Raw genomic sequence first — 22,500 nt, forward strand, 5'->3', positions numbered from 1 at the left:
TCACTTTACACCTAGAGCAAATAACACGTAGTATTTCAAAATAGTTTTTATGGTATTTCCTTGAATTTCACAGTTAAAGGGACAGACGCTTCTGTCACGAAACAGACCGGGAAGCAGGAAGTCGGAACTCATAGGGAGCGCTTAAGTACTCCAAGAGCAATCAGTCCAATGCGTCTCAGCCGGTGTCAAGGGGCGGGGACAGCTCTTCTCCGAGATGGTGGGGCCACGTGGGGGCTTTTCTCTGGCCCGCCCATGGGAGGAGCCGACACGCCAGCTTGGGAGAAAGGCGTGGGCAGGGGAAGAACTTGAGTACTCGAGAAGATCGGAGAAGATAGAGGGAGAACGAAAAAAAAAAAAGGCTCGACTAAGGCTCGGGCGACAATAATTCGGCTAATTCGATGGAATTCACTTAGTTTAGGTTGGGTAGGGTTACTTTAACTTGATTACTTTCAATTACTTTTGGATCACTCCAATACCAAATATGCTAATAAAAGACAAAAGAAACTAAATATGAATAAGATGATGACTCACAACACGTGGTAAGCTTTCTCTCCTGGCTTTGATCTCTTTGATCTCTGGCAAAACTAACATAAAATGCGACCAAGGTTGGGTAGGGTTACTTTAACTGGATTACTTTCAATGACTTTTGGATGACTCCAATACCAAATATGCTAATAAAAGACAAAAGAAACTAAATATGAATAAAATGATGACTCACAACACGTGGTAAGCTGACTCTCCTGGCTTTGATCTCTTTGATCTCCGGCAAAACTAACATAAAATGCGACCAGGGTTGGGTAGGGTTACTTTAACTGGATTACTTTCAATGACTTTTGGATGACTCCAATACCAAATATGCTAATAAAAGGCAAAAGAAACTCATCTCATCTCATTAGCCGTACCGCTTATCCTCATTAGGGTCGCGGGGGGGGCTGGAGCCCATCCCAGCCTCTTCTGGGCAGTGGGCAGGGGACACCCTGAACTGGTTGCCAGCCAATCGCAGGGCACACAGGGACAGACAACTCAATCGCTCATTCACACCTAGGGACAATTTGGACCGGCCAATTCACCTGAAATTATATATGGATAAAATGATGACTCACAACACGTGGTAAGCTTTCTCTCCCGGCTTTGATCTCTTTGATCTCCGGCAAAACGAACATAAAATGCGACAGAAACAAAACGAAAATAAATCCAAACAGCTTGCCGACATCATTTTTGCCGTTCCACTTATTCCGTTACTCCCCAAGCCTGCACAAAATTTAGTGATTTTATTCATATTTAGTTTCTTTTGTCTTTTATTAGCATATTTGGTATCGGAGTAATCCAAATGTAATTGAAAGTAATCCAGTTAAAGTAACCCTACTCAACCCTGTTAGTTTATTATATAAGAAACGAAATCTGCCCCCGTGTAGAAAAGAAATGAGCATGCATTGTTAGGTGACTGAAAGTTATGTTTGGTTAATGGAGTCCGAAAACTAATTCGAAAAATTAGCTAAACGCTACGTTTTATAATATTTAATTCCTAACACGAGGGACTTCCCTGCTAATGAGCTTATGCTTCAGATGTTTGTGACATTTGTGATTCCAAGGAAGGTTTGATTTATAGTAGGCTGGAAATACCACAAGGGTGCATGTGAATATGTCACTTCCTGCCCACTGTGTGGCTAATTGCCCCACTTTGCATTCTTAACGAGACTAATGTGGCATCCAGCAAGAGGTATGCCAGAGCTGTGGGGACTGCAAGGGGGCGGGGTCTATAATAGTCAGTCATTTTAACTTGGAGGCCACACGATAGAACAAACATTCTGTCGGGGGCCGGACGAGTAGATTAGAGAGAAAGAAAAAGAGAGATAAAGAAATAAGAAAAAGAGGGAGGGAAAAGGAGAGAGGGCGGGGCAAGGAAAGAAAAAGAGAGAGAGGGAGAGAGTGTGAGAAACAAATGATAAAAAGTCGTGAGAGAGGGGGAAAAGAAAGGGAGAGGAAGAAAGAAATCCAAAGAGAAATAGAAAGACAGAAGGAGAGAAAAGAGAAAAGAAAGCGCAAAGGGTATGAAGGGAGAAAGAGAAAAGGAAAAAAGGAAGTTAGAGCAAAGTAGGTTAAAAGACACAGTGCGAGAGAGACAAAGAGCAACAAAGGAAGAGAAAAAGAGAGACAGAGTGAAAGAGACAGGGACAGAGAGGGAGAAAAGGGGTGGAAAAGAAATAGAGAGAGAGAGAGAGAGAGAGAGGGGAAGAAAGAAAGCCAAAGAGAAATAGAAAGACAGAAGGAGAGAAAAGGGAAAAGAAAGCGCAAAGCGTATGAACAGAGAAAGAGGAAAGGAAGTTAGAGCAAAAGAGGTTAAAAGACAGAGAGAAAGAGCAACAAAGGAAGAGAAAAAGAGAGACACAGAGATTGAAAGAGACAGGGTGGGAGAAAAGGGGTGGAAAAGAAAGAGAGAGAGAGAGGAAGAAAGAAATCCAAAGAGAAATAGAAAGACAGAAGGAGAGAAAAGAAAAGAAAGCGCAAAGGGTATGACGAGAGAAAGAGAAAAGAGAGAAAAGGAAAAAAGGAAGTTAGAGCAAAAGAGGTTAAAAGACACAAAGAGAGAAAGACACAAGGAGCAACAAAGGAAGAGAAAAAGAGAGACACAGAGAGTGAAAGAGACAGAGACAGAGAGTGGGAGAAAAGGGGTGGAAAAGAAAGAGAGGGAGAGAGAGAGGAATAAAGAAATCCAAAGAGAAATAGAAAGACAGAAGGAGAGAAAAGAGAAAAGAGAAAAGAAAGCGCAAAGGGTATGAAGAGAGAAAGAGAAAAGGAAAAAAGGAAGTTAGAGCAAAAGAGGTTAAAAGACACAAAGAGAGAAAGACACAAGGAGCAACTAAGGAAGAGAAAAAGAGAGACACAGAGAGTGAAAGAGACAGAGAGTGGGAAAAAAGGGGTAGAAAAGAGGAAGAGAGAGAGAGAGAGAAAGAAATACAAGTACAGTGTCTTTGTTCGAGGCACCTGGCTTTGGCAACATCTCGTTGACATATTTCAACCTACAGCTTGTTTTTCTCTTGCGCTTCTCTGAGTGTTGTCTCACGGGCCGGATTCAATCCCTTAGCGGGCCTGATCTGGCCCGCGGGCCGACTGTTCGACACCTGTGATCTATAATATGTGGCCCACCTGCACTGGTTATGCAATAGGAACAACACATTCGGCATGTCAGACTTTTTCTTTTATTGCCTACTTTTTTTTCTTTTTTTTTTTCTTTTTTTCTTTTTTTTATTACTCTCACTTTGTGGCTTTTTTCCTGAGGCCACTTGGAGACATAAAGCTTTACCTTGCTGTTTTATTCGCTTTAGTTTCCTATAGAGTGGGAGGAAAAAAGACTCCTCCTGCATCAGAATGAGACACTTGAGAAATGACTAAAAATAAAACTGTAAAACTTATGTGTTATAGTTTTAATTATTCATATTTGATACCAACAGGGTTGGGTAGGGTTACTTTAACTGGATTACTTTCAATTACTTTTGGATTACTCCAATACCAAATATGCTAATAAAAGACAAAAGAAACTAAATATGAATAAAATTTTGACTCACAACACGTGGTAAGCTTTCTCTCCTGGCTTTGATCTCTTTGATCTCCGGCACAACTAACATAAAATGCAGGGTTGGGTAGGGTTACTTTAACTGGATTACTTTCAATGACTTTTGGATTACTCCAATACCAAATATGCTAATAAAAGACAAAATACACTAAATATGAATAAAATGATGACTCACAACACGTGGTAAGCTTTCTCTCCTGGCTTTGATCTCTTTGATCTCCGGCAAAACTAACATAAAATGCAGGGTTGGGTAGGGTTACTTTAACTGGATTACTTTCAATAGACAAAAGAAACTAAATATGAATCAAATGATGACTCACAACACGTAGTAAGCTTTCTCTCCTGGCTTTGATCTCCGGCAAAACGAACATAAAATGCATGGTTGGGTAGGGTTACTTTAACTGGATTACTTTCAATTACTTTTGGATGACTCCAATACCAAATATGCTAATAAAAGACAAAAGAAACTAAACAGGAATAAAATGATGACCCACAACACGTGGTAAGCTTTCTCTCCTGGCTTTGATCTCTTTGATCTTCGGCAAAACTAACATAAAATGCAGGTTTGGGTAGGGTCACTTTAACTGGATTACTTTCAATTACTTTTGGATGACTCCAATACCAAATATGCTCATAAAAGACAAAATAAACTAAATATGAATACAATTGAACCTGGAGTGCCACGTCCAATTCCGTTGGCACAATATGTTCAACCCATTTTGTAACCATGACAATAAAGGTATATTCTATTCTATTCTATTTCTATCAACAGTTTCCATGATTTTCCTTTTATATTTCCAAGGAAATCACAAATAACAATCACTGGTGAGCAGGGTTGGGTAGGGTTACTTTAACTGGATTACTTTCAATGAATTTTGGATTACTCCAATACCAAATATGCTAATAAATATGACAATATAACAGATTGTTGCAAACCACAGCCTATGATGACACCATCCCCTGATCTAAAACCTACATCAAGGCAAGGAAAAACTCAAAAACCTTGCCGTTCTTGAACCTGCGGCTCTCTTCTTGGCTCTTGGGATCACTAGTAGACTCACAACATTGTTCTTTCAAACACTCTTTTTTGTTTTTTTTCTCTTCTTTTGGAGAATATCAAAATTGAACTTGAATTTTTGTCTGAAGCCCCCCTAATGCCCCCCTAATGCCCCCCTCGAATCTCTACTTGTAATCAACAAAATGATCTTCAATCCTTTTGTAGACATACACAGGGAGCAAAGTGCATTAACCTTTAAGCCCGCCATTCTACAATCCGATTTGAGTGTCGATGCAAATGAAATAAAAAATGGTGTCCTTTTTCAAGAGGATTATCTCAGGTCAATTTGCTCTTTTTTAAATTTGTCGTGGGTTCAAATCCAGCTCCAGACTTCCTGTGCGGAGTTTGTATGTTCTCCCCGTGCTTGCCTGGGTTTCCTCCGGACACTCCGGTGTCCTCCCACATTCCAAAAACATGCATTTCAGGTGAATTGGCCGGTCCAAATTATCCCTAGGTGTGAATGAGCGAATGAGTTGTCTGTCCCTGTGTGCCCTGCGATTGGCTGGCAACCAGTTCAGGGTGTCCACTGCCCGATGATTGCTGGGATGGGCTCCAGCACCCCCGCGACCCTAATGAGGATAAGCGGTACGGCTAATGAGATGAGATGAGACGTGGTCAAGTCTTTTAATATCCACTGTCATTGATTTGTTCTTCGATTCCGACATTTTGTTCGTAGTTTAGTGCTCACTTGTTAGTTTGTTACTTTGTACCTTGCATTTTTCATTTCCAGGATAGGTCTTTGTTTCTGGTTTTGACTTTGTCGGGTTTGCTTTTTGTCACAATGAAGGCGATGGACCCTTATTAAAACCTCAGGAGGCCTATCACTCTTCCCTGAACTTTCGTACACCCCTTAGAGAGCTAGACACAATTCTGGCTGTCATATGAATTTAGGTGTGATACGGTACAGGGTAGTATGATAGTCAAGGTATAATAGTCAAAATAACAAACTGGCACCCTATGCAATCTCCTATTGTTGGGAATTCATCATCAAAATGTACCGTTTTACCAAATTGTTCGAATGAGTTATTTCCACACGGGGGCAGATTTAATTTCCCTAACAATTTAACTAAGTGTACTCCATCGAAAACGGCTGAACTAGTGATGTTGGAGTCTTTGGGAAGCCTTTTTCTCAAGTCCTTTAGCTTTCTCCTATTGGCCATCTTCTCTCCGCATAATAGTGTGCCGGCTCCTCCCATGGGCGTGCCAAGAAAGCCCCCCCGGCTTTCACAATCTCATAGACGAGCGCCTTGATGTCTGGCTTCCTCAAAACAACACCGGGCCTCTCTGCGTCAACAGCGTCTGGGTGTGCTGATTGTGTTATCAGCAGTACGTCCCGTTCCTGTTAACAACATCTTCCACCAGCCTGCCCTGACCTTGTACATTGAACTAATGCCAACTCAGTGAAAACCTTCATTGAAATATAAGTCAATCGTATAAAATCCTTTATAGTCAAAATGTAGAAAATCCTTTACTATGTAGGTGTCGATTAAAACCTCAGTAAGCCTATCACTCTTCCTGAACTTTTGTACACCTAGAGAGCTAGGCCCAATTCTGGCTGTGTATGATGCGTTTAACTCTGAATATTTCGGAGCAGCCCGTGAAATATGCACCAGAAATATGCACAAAGGTACAGAGTAATTTTGACGGGAGAGGGAGAAGCTGTTCGTTGATATTCGACAGTGTTCAAAACAGGGTTCTCATTCGTCTAAGAGACAATCAGCGTTCTTATACCCTCTGGAGCAAAAATATCACGTCAGAAATATTATATGTTGCTTAGTGCGTCATTTTGTTAAGACGTGCTGTTTTTTCTCAAAGTGCTTGCTTCCAGGAATTGACAACGTTTTCTAAGAATGTTTTCGTCCTCTTTCGATTCTCCATTATTACGGAGATTTCCAAGAAAATCGTTGGAGTCGGCCTGACCTGTCATGAAACGGAACGGGACTGTCTTGAAACGGGTCGGGAAGCAGGAAGTTGGAACTCATTTGCGTAGACTATGGCTGCACATTATTATTGAACGCAACGACTTCGGTGAGCTACTCTGGCTATATATTTTCCCTCTATCTTGTTTCAGACTGAACTCGATGTTTCTGTGATAAGCGGTGCAGATAATGGATGGAATGGAGTGTCTATTTTTAAATTCAACTCAATTCCAAGTGTTTATTGTCATATGCACAGTAAAGTTGCGAGCGAAAATAGAAACTAAGGAATGGTTGGCATTTCTTGAATCCCAAGACTTTTACATTCCGAATGATATTTGGAACGATGCATTTGAGTGACATCGTACGGACATCGCATCCGCACGTGTTCTCGACACGTATTTGCGTCTTTGCAAGCTTTGGGAATGTTAAGGGGGTAATCAGTTGGACTGAACTATCTGACTGTTTTGTCCACGTTCCCATTGTAGCGCCTTATAATCCGGTGCGTCTTGTGTATGTCAAAAATAGGACCAAAAACTATTTTTTCGAGGTGCGCCCTATAACCCGGTGCGCTTATGGTGCGGAAAATACGGTATTTGGGAATTTGCAGGTCAGCCGGTGTCAAGGGGGGGTCCAGCTGGGCGCCATGACAACCGTGCAGGACATGACACTGACCCAGCCAAATTCCTGACAGCTTGTTGCAAACCAAGCAGAATGTTATTACTTCGCAAGCTGTTCCAAACCAATTATTATGTTGTCATTAACAACACTCGCTGACATTTAAACTAGGGCGAATCAAGCCTGGAATTTCCCGTTTAAACAAATGTGTCGATAAGCTCCGATTTCATGAATCCACAACATAGGTAAAGCTAATGCTACCTCCAGAAGCCAACGTTAACTTTGCCGAGTGTCGATGTCACTTCAGCGGATTCCCAATCCGTCTACGAGTCGCAGTCTCGCCATTGAGATGACTGATGATGTCAGCGCCTGTTAAAGGCCAGCATTCATAGCAAGCCCATTAAAGCTAATGGGGCTGATAATCGCGCCGATAGTTTCAACGCAGCTCTGTCAGCAGCAGCTGCGGTAGCACTCGACTGTAAATGATGAGCCAGCAGGTCGCAAAATTTATCCTCTCTCCCTGCAGTTAACCAATAATCCTCCGGGGACACGCTGCAGTGCCGCACGCGGAAAATAAAACTAATGTTGCGTTTTTTTTTTTACCTCGAGGTATAAATGTTTCAACGTTCTTGAAAGCACCCGTAAACAGGGTTGGGTAGGGTTACTTTAACTGGATTACTTTCAATGACTTTTGGATTACTCCAGTACCAAATATGCTAATAAAAATCGAAAACTAAATTTGAACAAAATGATGACTCACAACATGTGGTAAGCTTTCTCTCCTGGCTTTGATCTCTTTGATCTCCGGCAAAACGAACATCAAATGCGTAACTTATGTATAATATGTATTTGCAACTGTATATTTTTGTAATGTATTTATTTGTATTTATTTCAGACACTTATTCTGATATGTTTTGAACGGGTGAACGAAAAAGGAGGGGCGGAACAAACGCGGGGTGCCGAGTTTAAGTGGGGACCGCTAAAGGTGAGGGACGGACAAGGAAAGAAGAGGGGGTAAAATGTTGGTTAAAGAAAAAGGAGTTGCGTGAGTAAATGTGTTCATCTGATATATTTTTCCCACCCTTACCTTTGGAAATATACACTGTTTTCCTTGGGTTACTTTTAACGGGACCCGGACTCTGCAGGTCTGCATCAAACCTTAAGTAGCGGTATCATTTTCCGTTCGTTTTGCCGGCTGTGATTTTTGGACTGTGGACTTTAATGAAGGACATTTAGTTTCAATTGCGGGACTTAAAGTCCGGTTTGGGTTAATTTTGTGTTTGTGTTACATTTTTAAATGTGGGCGCATGCGGCTTATATACGGGTGCGGCTTGTGTATGTACAAAATCGGTTTTCCTCTTAAAATGTGGTGGGTGCGGCTTATAATCAGGTGTGCTCTACATGTGTTCCGTTACTCCCCAAGCCTGCACAAAATGTAGTCATTTTATTCATATTTAGTTTCTTTTGTCTTTTATTAGCATATTTGCTATTGGAGTCATCCAAAAGTCATTGAAAGAAATCCAGTTAAAGTAACCCTACCCAACTGTGCCCGTAAAGAATTCAATATTTATAACGTTTCACATTTTTAGGTCACGTGAAAAAACTCGGGGGTTTTCTTTGACCTATGCTACCTACTCATGCATACATTACGGGTTGATGCAAAATGGGATCTTTGCACAAAATATTTAATGGAAAGAGGAAATGTGAATTATGCAAAGAGGGAGGCTGGAAATGGAATTTAGTGAGAAGAGGAAATTATAGTTTTGCTGGTCTTACTGTAAATTCTAGGCTAGGATCCGCTAGTTTTTTGCTACATTTTAAACACTGCTGCTTTACAGCTTCATATTTTTTTCCCCTAGCGGCACAGAGGAAAACAGCGAGCTGCTCTTTTCCACAAGTGCCCTAAATACAAATCATCGCGGTGACATCTGAGAGAAATTAGTTTGTTTTTCCCAACATTATGGATGTAATACACAACACGAGCAAAGCTCAGTACTTTTACTTATTCAATATTTACAGTAAACTCTCAAGTTCTCAATTCATAGATCCGAATTGAACATCAGTAGAAGTTATATCTATTAAAAACGCTAAACTGGTCTTTCCGTATTGTCGGCATCACGGTCAAGTCCCTGGAGTTTCCTTTCATTCTCGAGGAACGATGACAAGATAATGCAATTTGGTCAGGCACAGCAGGCACCACCAATGACAACACCACAAAAAACACGCCTGGGTTTCAATCTGGCACTATTCTCCAGACTATTGTTGCCTGATTGGAATCTGAATGTCTGTTTGTGTCGGTCTTTCTCTTCCTATCCCACCCCATCTTTTTCTCCCCTCTCCTTCTTTGTCTCATTTTATTTCTTTCACTTCTCCTTTTTACTTGCTCTCTCTTCCTATCCCTCTCTCTCTTTACCCACCCCTCCATCTCTACCTTTCTTTCAATTTATCTAACTCTCTCTCTCTCTCAGGGTCTCTCTCTCAGGGTCTCTCTCTCAGGGTCTCTCTCTCTCTCTCTCTGTCTCTCTCTCGCTATCTCTAGCTCCCACTGCTTTTCTCACTCTCTCTCTTCCTATCCCACCCCATCTCTTTTTTTCCTCTTTCTTTGTCTTATTTCCTTCCTATCACTTCATTTTACCTGCTCTATTTTCCTATCCCCTCTCTCTCTTGTTACCTCTCCATCTCTACCTTTCTTTCAATTTATCTGTTTCTCTCTCCCTCTCTCCCTCTCTCTCTCCCCCTCTCTCCCTCTCTCCCTCTCTCTCTCTCTCTCTCTCTCTCTCTCTCTCTCCCTCTCTCTCTCTCTCTCTCACTCTCTCTTCCTATCCCACCCCATCTCTTTCTCTCCTCTTTCTTTGTCTCATTTCCTTCCTATCACTTCACTTTACCTGCTCTATCTCCCTATCCCCTCTCTCTCTTGTTACCTCTCCATCTCTACCTTTCTTTCAATTTATCTCTGTCTCTCTTTCTCTCTCTCTCTCTCTCTCTCTCTCTCTCTCTCTCTCTCTCTCTCTCTCTCTCTCAGAGTCTCTCTCAGAGACTCTCTCTCACTCTAGTTATCTCTAGCTCTCACTGCTTTTCTCACTCTCTTCCTATATCTCTTCCTTTGTCTAATTTCCTTCCTATCACTTCTTCTTTTTACTTGCTCTCTCTTCCTATCCCTCTCTCTCTTTACCCACCCCTCCATCTCTACCTTTCTTTCAATTTATCTAACTCTCTCTCTCTCTCTCAGGGTCTCTCTCTCTCTCCCCCTCTCTCTCTCTCTCTCTCTCTCTGTCTCTCTCTCACTATCTCTAGCTGCCACTGCTTTTCTCACTCTCTCTCTTCCTATCCCCCACCATCTCTTTCTCTCCTCTTTCTTTGTCTCATTTCCTTCCTATCACTTCTTCTTTTTACTTGCTCTCTCTTCCTATCCCCTCTCTCTCTTTTTACCCCACCATCTCTACCTTTCTTTCAATTTATCTAACTCTCTCTCTCTCTCAGTCTCTCTCTCTCACTCTAGCTATCTATGATAGAATTCATAATCATGTACATGCTAATACATTTCAGTATATTTCTATATTACTGTGAAATAATTCTCTATTTTTCAATACACGGTGTGAACTGAAAACAAGTTATTATATAACTGGCAATATTTAGGAACGCTAACATTTGCACTGAAATATTATCCTGTCATGATTACCGATGTGAATCAGCTGTGCCTGCTGATTTGGCGCCAACTGCCCCGGGCTCTGATTGGCTCCCTGTCCCTATTTAAACCCAGTCCTGTCAATCCCCTGTTGTCAGTCCGTCTGTGAACCTCTGTTTTTACAAGGCAAGCCTTTTTTGGACCCTGACTCCAGCCTGTCCCGGTTTTGCTCCCGTTTGTCTCCGGCTATGACCCGTTTTGATCCCGACCACGTCTGCTCTCCCGTCCCGACGTACGACCCGTTTCTGACCCCGACCACGTCTGCTCTCCAGTCCCGGCTTACGACCCGTTTCTGACCCCGCCCACGTTTTCGCTCTCCCAGTCCCGGCTACCGACCAGTTTTTCCGTCCCTGACGCCGCCATCGCCCGCTACGGGAGATCCACTTCCGTGTTCGGAACACCATCCGATTGGGAGAGCGACTTGCTTCCCGCGCCCTTCCTCCTTCTTTCAATAAAATTGTGAGAAAACGTTACGCGATTGGGTCTCCCCTGTGTCCTGGTCGTGACATATCCAAGATAATAATAAGTAGTGTGTTAGCAAAGTAGCAAAATAAATAAAATATGTTTCCCCTGGCCCTGCGATTGGCCGGCAACCAGTTCAGGGTGTCCCCTGCCCACTGCCCGTTGATTGCTGGGATGGGCTCCAGCACCCCCGCGACCCTACTGAGGATAAGCGGTGCAGCTGATGAGATGAGATGAGATGTTTCCCCTGTGAAAGAAATCTTTTGCACGGACAAAATACCGTCACCGCCAAAACAAGAGGGAAGAAAACAAAAACCAAATAAATACAGCCTGCTTAGCCCAGAAAACACTAAACTGGACTTTAATACGTTTTGAGTTGATGATACCCTGGAAAGTGTGTAATGGAATCCATTTCTCAGCAGGTCTTTGAAGGCACCTCGGCGATGGTTGTCAAGACGATGAGTGGCTTCATAAAACCCAGTGCCAAAAGGGACTGCGCTGATTTAAGATGAGGAGCATCCATCTAAGCCAGGGGTGTCAAAGTCATTTTAACTCGGGGGCCGCGCCATAGAACAAACATTCCCTCGGGGGCCGGACTAGTCGATTAAAGAGAAAGAAAAAGAGAGAGAAAGAAATAAGAGAAAGAAGAAGCGAAAAGGAGAGAGGGCGGGACAAAGAAAGAAAAAGAGAGAGAGGAAGTCTCTCATTCTCAGTCACTTTTTGTCAGACCGTCTGCGAACCTCCGCACATGCAAGGCAAGCACTTTTTGACCCTAGCTCCTGTTTTGATTCCGACCTGTTCCTGCAATCTGCCTGATTCAGTCCCCTGTTTCCTGTATCGATCAAATGACCACGCTTCGTTCTCCTTTGCTTCCGATCCACGACCACGGTTCGTTCTCCTGTCCCGGCTAACCGACTTGCCATCCGTCACCGAGGGCTTCCTGCTCCTCCTGCCCAGCGAGCGACAGATCACTGTCTTTTCCTCTCGCCCTGACTTACCGATCCCTTAATGAAGCATTGTGCGAAACGTTACATATTTGGGTCCACTGCTTGTTCCGGCCGTGACATAATGTTAATTTAAAGAATGACTTTTGTGATTTATTTTTTTTAAATATAGCACGCAGTTAAGAAAAGATTAAAAAGTCATCGAGCACTTTCAAATTTCTGGCTAATTTTGTTTTTGTCATGGTTGCAATGGCGCCCAATTGGTCACGCCTATGTGTGTCACGGTTGCTGTGGTGCCCAATTGGCCCTGCTCGTTCGTGTCACGGTTGCCATGGTGCCCAATTGGCCCCGCCTGTGTGGTGCCAGCTTTGGCTCATTGAGAGATTGACTTTCTGTTTACATAAAGCTCAGCGCTCTCTTGCTTCAGTCTCAGCCCGTCAAACGAACTTCTGCCCCAAAAGACGGGGGTTCTGACTCGGTCCTGTTTTCCTGTGATATCTCCAGTCCGGTATTGTTCCTGTTTATTGTTGTCCTGTTTAATTTCCGGTTCCAATTTAGTTTCCGTCTGTTTTTGTCCTGTTTACTATTTTCTCCAGTTTTCGTTCCCATCCAGTTTCTCCTGTTAATTTTCGATATCCTGATCCGTTATCTATCCTGTCAGTCACTTCCTGTCTGGTATCGACCCCATCTGTCCAATATCAACTCGGGCGATCAGAATCAGTCTCGTCGGTCTCTGGCTTCTGGTCTTTTCACGCCAGACCGGCTACCTAACGTGCATGACTCCCCGTTTCCCGTAAAATAAAGGCTTGTGTGAGAACATCACGCGATTGGGTCCTGTCTCTGTTCTTGTTTTGATGGTTTCTTTGGATGCGCCTTAATGGAGTCCGGAAAATACAGTACACACCTGAACGTCTCCATATGTTTGGCAAAAGTGGAGTAACAGAACTTTTGTGTATTTTCCCAAGGTACACCGTGACTATCACCAAAACGCGATCTTTATTTTTCCCATTCCTCCGTTTCTGAAATCCTTTCGATATATTTTCTACTAACCCGAGTGCAGTTGTTAGCCTTGGGCTCCAGCTCGCTGATCTTAGTGATCTGCTTGAGGAAGTCCGACTCTTGCATTCCCGGTTGGGAGCCTCGCCTCTTGAACTGCGCCCTCGGATTGGCCAGGATCACGTAGAGATTGACGGCAAACCCTGCGGGAAGAGGGACACAATGAGGACAGGACAAGTCGGCAAACGGTTAGTCGGCATGCAATAAAAGCTTGTTAAAAGGCAAATTTTCCGCACTATAAGATGCACCGGGTTATAGGGCGCACCCCGAAAAAATAGTTTTTGGTCCTATATTTGACATACATAAGGCGCACCGGATTATAAGGCGCTACAATGGGAACGTGGACAAAACAGTCAGATAGTTCAGTCCAACTTATTCCCCCCTTAACATTCCCAAAGCTTGCAAAGAAGCAAATACGTGTCGTAGACACGTGCAGATGCGGTGTCCGTACGATGTCACTCAAATGCATCGTTCCAAATATCATTCGGAAGGTTAAAGTCTTGGGATTCAAGAAATGCCAACCATTCCTTAGTTTCTATTTTCTTTTTCGCTCGCAACTTCACTGTGCATATGACAATAAACACTTGGAATTGAGTTTAATTTAAAAATAGACACTCTATTCCATCCATTATCTGCACCGCTTATCGCAGAAACATCGAGTTCAGTCTGAAACAAGATACAGGGAAAATATATAGCCGGAGTAGCTCACCGATGGTCCTCTTATATCTGTGAGTGTAGTAAATCCAGGAGAGTAAAATATTTACAAATACAGTACAGAATAGTAAAATACTGTTTTCTTTATGCCGTCAACCCAACATGCTATTCACATTCATCTTTTTCGGCCAATTGCAGGCTTTGTTTTGCCCCTTTAGCCTATGCCAGCCTGTAAATGATAAAAAGGATCCGCCCCCTTTACCTCCGAATAACTTTAGCCAATAGTGATCGATTCAAATGATGATTGACACATCTTTTTCGGCCAATTGCAGGCTTTGTTTTACAGCTTAAGCCTATGCCAGCCTGTAAATGATAAAAAGGATCCGCCCCCTTTACCTCCGAATAACTTTAGCCAATAGTGATCGATTCAAATGATGATTAACACATTGGTTATCCAATGAAACGCCGGTAAATAAATCCCAGCATACACCACGGACTACTTTGCGATCGGGGGAAAATCGAGTCGGCGGCTGCTTGCTTTAGTTGCAAGACTTTGCGACTTCATATTAATCCATATATAAGGCGCACTGTACTATAAGGCGCATGGTCAGCTTTTGAAAAAAATAAAGGCTTTTAGGTACGCCTTATAGTGCGGAAAATACGGTATGTTCACGACAGGTAATGATGATAGCAGTTCATGTATCTAATGACTATGATATGGATGATAAGTCATTCATTGACCACAGGGGTGTGCTATTCTTCTACAGCAGGGGTCGCCAACCCAGGGCCCGCGGGCATGCTGACACCCGCGGCGACATTATCACGGGCCCGTCCTAAAATTAGACCTCCCCACAAATGTCTAAAATGTGAGTAAATTACGCTGCGGTTTTTGAAAATTGCATTTACTGGGATTTAAATTAAAAAACAAAAGTCTAAACAAAATAGCTGAGTTGGATAATCTGAGAACTCTGACGTAACACGGGGCAGAGGTGATGGCGCATGACAATGGCAGCCTCGATCTCGAACGCCACGAAGGAGTCTAGATAGATAGACAGATGTCTAGATAGATGGATAGATGTCGAGATAGATGTCTAAATGTCTAGAAAGATTGATCAAAAGATAGATAGATAGATACATAGATACATGGATATAGATAGATAGATAGATGGATGGATGTCTAGATAGATGTCTAGATAGATGTCTAGATAGATGCCTGTATAGATAGATAGATAGATAGATAGATAGATAGATAGATAGATAGATAGATAGATAGATAGATAGATAGATAGATAGATAGATAGATAGATAGATAGATAGATAGATAGATAGATAGATAGATAGATAGATAGATGGATAGATGTCTAGATAGATAGATCGATAGATAGATAAATGTCTAGATAGATGGATAAATGTCGAGATAGATTTCTAAATGTCTAGATAGATTAATCAAAAGATAGATAAATAGATACATAGATAGATGGATAGATGTCTAGATAGATCAATCGATAGAGAGATAGATGACTAGATAGATGTCTAGATGGATGGATAGATCGATCGATAGATAGATAAATGTCTAGAATCTATCTAGACTCTAGATAGATGGATAAATGTCGAGATAGATTAATCAAAAGATAGATAGATAGATAGATAGATAGATAGATAGATAGATAGATAGATAGATAGATAGATAGATAGATAGAGATAGATAGATGGATAGATGTCTAGATAGATCGATCGATAGACGGATAGATGTCTAGAACGATGGACAGATGTCTAGATAGATTGATCAAGAGATAGATAGATAGATAGATAGATGGATGGATTTGATAGATAAATGGATAGATGTCTAGATAGATCAATCGATAGATGGATAGATAGATGTCTAGATAGATAGCTAGATGGATAGATGTCTAGATAGATGGATAGATGTCTAGAGGGATTGATCAATAGATAGATAGATAGATAGATAGATAGATAGATAGATAGATAGATAGATAGATAGATAGATAGATAGATAGATAGATAGATAGATAGATAGATAGATAGATAGATAGATAGATAGATAGATAGATAGATAGATAGAGATAGATAGATAGATAGATAGATAGATAGATAGATAGATCAATCGATAGATGGATAGATGACAAGATAGATAGATGGATAGATGTCTAGATAGATCGATCGATAGACGGATAGATGTCTAGAACGATGGACAGATGTCTAGATAGATTGATCAAGAGATAGATAGATAGATAGATAGATGGATGGATTTGATAGATAAATGGATAGATGTCTAGATAGATCAATCGATAGATGGATAGATAGATGTCTAGATAGATAGCTAGATGGATAGATGTCTAGATAGATGGATAGATGTCTAGAGGGATTGATCAATAGATAGATAGATAGATAGATAGATAGATAGATAGATAGATAGATAGATAGATAGATAGATAGATAGATAGATAGATAGATAGATAGATAGATAGATAGATAGATAGATAGAAAGTAGCTCAGGAGGTAGAGCGCTCATCTTGGGATCAAGAGATCGCAGTTGGAAACGATTGTGGAGCCGAGAACACATCCGCTGTGTTTCTCCCCGATTCTCCCCCGCTGCAGCGGAACGAAAATATACATTGTCTCTGCCTGAATTTCCTTTTATATCTGATGACCGGCCACACGGGGTTTACCCACAATTTGGACCCCACACTCTGTTTGCTGTAGGGGGCAGGAGAATCAACGCTAGCGTCCATTGACATATACAATCTGAATGAGATGGAATGTGCGCTGCCCTGACTGCCATCAGTACTACATCCACTTGTGTTTTGGGTGTCCGTAGCTGGGCAATTGTCATCAGAGGCCCATCCCCCTGACAACAGGTTATTTTTAAAGTTATTTTACACAGGAACTAAATAAAAAACACAGCAACTCTGTTGAAACCAAACATTTCTTTACGAAGTTCAAAGTTTTTAGTGTCGTCTTGTAATATAACAAAAAACACTTTTTATGGAAAATGATCCGGAGCGCCGGCTCATTAGTTGGGCGACTTCTTCTTCAGTTCACAACGACAATTTATGGACACGTTTATTAGATTGAAATTAAGAGCGGTCGTCAACAAGGGGACAGTCGTAACGTCCGTTACGATTCTCTCCGTCGCTGTTATTTTCTGTTTGCCGGACGTTTACGAGCGAGTTAAGTCATTTTTATTGACAGCGGCTCTTAAAATTCAGGACCGGGGGCCCGCGGGAGTCCTTTTCAACGTGAGAAATTTTGCAGAGGTCCAAGCTGAATAACGCTGACCCAAAGTGAGATCGACGAGGGAAGTTTGTGGTTGGGGGGGAAAGGACGGAAGCTGAGAGTTTTGGTCCCTCTTTGTCCCGATATTATTTGGCGCACTGTTATAACTGATGCTTTTTTCAAAATGAAAAGCCAATTGTGCTATTTGTAGAAATAAATGAATCCTTTTTTGCATTATATAGTATCACTCTACTTGTATATTTGTGGTATTTTTATAGTATTACTATATTTTAATTTTGTAGCATTACTCTAGTTGTATTTTTGTGGTATTTTTGTAGTATTTTTAGAGTACGACCGTACTTCGATTTTGTAATATTTCTGTATTTTTGTAGTATTAATATTTTTTTAATTGTAATTTTGCAGTATTTCTGCAGTTGATTTTTGTATGAGTTATAAATTTGTGGTATTTTTATAGTATTACTATATTTTTATTTTTTAGCATTTCTGTAGTTGTATTTTTGTGGTATTTTTATAGTATTACTATATTTTTATTTTGTAGCATTACTGTAGTTGTATTTTTGTAGTATTTTTGTAGTATTTTTGTAGTACTTTTAGAGTACGACCGTACTTTGATTTTGAAATATTTCTGTATTTTTGTAGTATTACCATTTTTTTTAATTGTAATTTTGCAGTATTTCTGCAGTTGATTTTTGTATGAGTTATATATTTGTGGTATTTTTATAGTATTACTATGTTTTTATTTTTTAGCATTTCTGTAGTTGTATTTTTGTGGTATTTTTATAGTATTACTATATTTTTTAGCATTTCTGTAGTTGTATTTTTGTAGTATTTTTGTAGTATTTTTGTAGTACTTTTAGAGTACGACCGTTCTTTGATTTTGAAATATTTCTGTATTTTTGTAGTATTACCATTTTTTTAATTGTAATTTTGCAGTATTTCTGCAGTTGATTTTTGTATGAGTTATATATTTGTGGTATTTTTATAGTATTACTATATTTTTATTTTTTAGCATTACTGTAGTTGTATTTTTGTAGTATTTTTGTAGTATTTTTGTGGTACTTTTAGAGTACGACCGTACTTTGATTTTGTAGTATTTCTGTATTTTTGTAGTATTACTATTTTTCTTTTATTGTAATTTTGCAGTATTTCTGCAGTTGATTTTTGTACTAGTTGTATATTTCTAATACTTTTATAGTATTATTATATTTTTATTTTGTAGCATTCTTCTATTTGTATTTTTGTGGTATTTATGTAGTATATTTAGAGTACGACCGTACTTTGATTTTGAAGTATTTCTGTATTTTTGTAGTATTACTAGTTTTATTTTATAGTATTTTTGGAGTATTTCTGCAGTTGTATTTTTGTACTAGTTGTATATTTGTGGTAGTTTATAGTACTACTATATTTTTATTTTTTACCATTACTCTAGTTGTATTTTTGTGGTATTTTTGTAGTATTTTTGGAGTATTTTTAGAGTACAACCGTACTTTGTAGTATTTCTGTATTTTTGTGTATTACTAGTTTCATTTTATAGTATTTTTGGAGTATTTCTGCAGTTGCATTTTTGTACTATTTGTATATTTGTGGTATTTTTATAGTATTATTATATTTTTATTTTGTAGCATTACTCTAGTTGTATTTTTGTAGTATTTTTAGAGTATTTTTAGAGTACGACCGTACTTTGATTTTGTAGTATTTCTGTATTTTTGTAGCTTTACTAGTTTTATTTTATAGTATTTTTGGAGTATTTCTGCAGTTGTATTTTTGTACTAGTTGTATATTTGTGGTATTTTTATAGTATTACTATATTTTTATTTTGTGGCATTATTCTAGTTGTATTTTTGTGATATTTTTAGAGTACGACCATACTTTGATTTTGTAGTATTTCTGTATTTTTGTAGTATTACTATTTTTCTTTTATTGTAATTTTGCAGTATTTCTGCAGTTGATTTTTGTACTAGTTGTATATTTGTGGTATTTCTATAGTATTACTATATTTTTATTTTGTAGCATTGCTCTAGTTGTATTTTTGTAGTATTTTTGTAGTATTTTTAGAGTATGACCGTACTTTGATTTTGTAGTTTTTCTGTATTTTTGTAGTATTACTAGTTTTATTTTATGGTATTTTTGGAGTTATTCTGCAGTTGTATTTTTGGAGTATTTCTGTAATAGAACGTAGTATATCTGTAGTATCTTTATTGTACAACTCAACTTATATTTTTGTGGTATGTTTGTATTATTCTAATAGTATTACTCTAGTTGTATATTTGTGGTATTTTTATACTATTACTTTATTTTTATTTTTTAGCATTACTGTAGTCGTATTTTTGTAGTATTTTTGTAGTATTTTTAGAGTACAACCGTACTTTGATTTTGTAGTATTTCTGTATTTTTGTAGTATTACTAGTGTTATTTTATAGTATTTTTGCAATATTTCTGCAGTTGTATTTTTGTAGTATTTCCGTAATAGAATGTAGTATAATAGTAGTATCTTTATTGTATTACTCTAGTTGCATTTTTGTGGCATTTATTTTTATCATTTTTAGAGTTCGACTACTTTTATTCTGTAGTATTTTCTAGTATTTAGTAGTAGTAAGTAAGTAGTACTTATCCTATTTTTACCATGGCATCATTTTTGTATCATATCGGTTGTATTTTTTAAGTATTACTGTAGTGTAGAAGCATATTAGACTAGATAAATACCTAGAAATATATGCCATATCCATAAATAAACAAATAAATATTACAAATAGTAATACCTAAATAAATGACATGAATTGGATTTATTTCTATATTTATGCATTTAGTGTCAGGAACCAGAACAGGATCAGGACCCAAACGCGTGACGTTCTCACGCAAGCCTTTTATTTTACGGGAAATGGGGAGTCATGCACGTTAGGCAGAAGTCTGGCGTGATAGGAAGCCAGAGGCCGACGAGATCGATTCCAATTGCCCGAGTTGATATCGGAAGAATGGGGTCGATACCGGACAGGATGGATAATGAAACAGGTTATCGAAAATAAACAGGACAAACAAGACGGGAACGAAAACTGGAGAGAATAATAAACAGGGCAAACATAGACGCAAACACAACTGGAAACCGGTATTAAACAGGACAAAAATAAACGGGAGCAATACTGGACTGGAAATACAGGACAGAGTCAGAATTCACGTCTTTCGTTGACGGACTGACCATAGGTGACAGAAGGAGTAGGTTTAAATAGGGACGGAGCCAATCAGTTAATGAGCTGCAGCTGGCGCCACACGGGCGGGGCCAATTGGGCGCCATGGCAACCATGACATTAAGTTATTTATGTTGTTATGTATTTTGTAATGTATGCTACTACTCTACTCCACTCTACTGTGTTCTAGTCATCACTACCTAATAATGTATTTAATATTCGTCACCAATCAAAGTCGAGGAATTCATCTCGAGTAAATCGGCATCCTGACAAGCTCTCATCCGTCCGACCTAAATGTTGTCGAGCGCAGCGAGTTTGAATTAATGGAACGTCGGCTGGCGGGTGGCAGTCCTCTGAGATGCGTGTCAGCAAACGGCTCACACACAAAAACTCACGAGCAAAACTAACACAGAACACTCACACATTAAAAAAAACTCTCACAGTAGACACAAAAAAACAAGAACTCACACACAAAAACTCACACGCTCACACACAGAAGTCACAAAACAAAACTCACACACAAGAACCCTCGCACAAAAGTCACGGACAAAAAACTCACACACAACCCATAGAGGAAACTCACAAACACTCACACGCAAAAACTCACACACAAAAACACACACACAAAAACTCATGCTATAAAAGTCAACGCACAAAACTCAACGCACAAAAACTCACATTAAAAAACTCACGCACAAAAACTCACACATAAAAACTTCCGCACGAAAACGCACACAAAAACTCGCACACAAAAACTCGCACGCAAAAACTCGCACGCAAAAAGTCGCACACAAAAACTCACACAAAACCCACACAGGAAACTCACAAATAAATACTCACTCACACACAAACACTCACACACAAAAACTCACACACAAAAACTCATGCAATAAAAGTCAACGCACAAAAAGTCAACGCACAAAAACTCAACGCACAAAAACTCACATTAAAAAACTCACGCACAAAAACTCACGCATAAAAACTTCCGCACGAAAACGCACACAAAAACTCGCACACAAAAACTCGCACGCAAAAACTCGCACGCAAAAAGTCGCACACAAAAACTCACACAAACCCACACAGGAAACTCACAAACAAATACTCACTCACACACAAACACTCACACACAAAAACTCACACACAAAAACTCATGCAATAAAAGTCAACGCACAAAAAGTCAACGCACAAAAACTCAACGCACAAAAACTCACACATTAAAAAACTCACGCACAAAAACTCACGCACAAAAACTCACGCACAAAAACTCACGCATAAATACTTCCGCTCGAAAATTGTGGCTCAAAACGCACACAAAAACTCGCACACAAAAACTCGCACGCAAAAACTCACACGCAAAAACTCACACAAAACCCACACAGGAAACTCACAAACAAACACCCACACACAAACACTCACACACAAAAACTCACACACAAAACTCATGCAATAAAAGTCAACGCACAAAAACTCAACGCACAAAAACTCACATTAAAAAACTCACGCACAAAAACTCACGCACAAAAACTCACGCATAAAAACTTCCGCACGAAAACTGAGGCTCAAAACGCACATAAAAACTCGCACACAAAAACTCGCACACAAAAACTCACACCAAACCCACACAGGAAACTCACAAACAAACACTCACACGCAAAAACTCACACCCAAAAACTCACAAAAATTCACGCACAAAACTCATGCATAGAAACTCACAAACAAGAACTCACTACCCCAAAAACTTCCGCACAAAGACGCTCAAAACTTACACACAAAAACTCACGCGCTAAAAGTCATCGCACAAAAACTCAACGCACAAAAACTCAACGCACAAAAACTCACATTAAAAAACTCACATTAAAAAACTCACGCACAAAAACTCGCGAAAACCGAGGCTCAAAACGCACACAAAAACTCGCACACAAAAACTCACACACAAAAACTCACACGCAAAAACTCACACACAAAAACTCACACAAAACCCACACAGGAAACTCACAAACAAACACTCACATACAAAAACTCATGCAATAAAAGTCAAGGCACAAAAACTCACACCCAAAAACTCACTCACAAAAAATTCACGCACAAAGCTCA

At 39.8% G+C, this 22,500-nt stretch overlaps 1 protein-coding gene across 1 annotated transcript in view; it reads right to left on the minus strand.

Annotated features, from left to right (window-relative positions):
- b3gat2 (beta-1,3-glucuronyltransferase 2 (glucuronosyltransferase S)) overlaps window positions 1-22,500 on the minus strand; it is an 88,882-nt gene that overhangs the window by 374 nt on the left and 66,008 nt on the right. Inside the window, exon 4 of the mRNA XM_088351382.1 lies at window positions 13,307-13,455. Coding sequence (XP_088207508.1) covers window positions 13,307-13,455 — 149 coding nt within the window. The remainder of the gene's footprint in view (window positions 1-13,306; window positions 13,456-22,500) is intronic.

The sequence above is a fragment of the Urocampus carinirostris genome, chromosome 13 (genome assembly GCF_059441175.1).
Source record: "Urocampus carinirostris isolate Australia breed hairy pipefish chromosome 13, RoL_Ucar_1.0, whole genome shotgun sequence".
In the NCBI taxonomy this organism is placed as follows: domain Eukaryota; kingdom Metazoa; phylum Chordata; class Actinopteri; order Syngnathiformes; family Syngnathidae; genus Urocampus; species Urocampus carinirostris.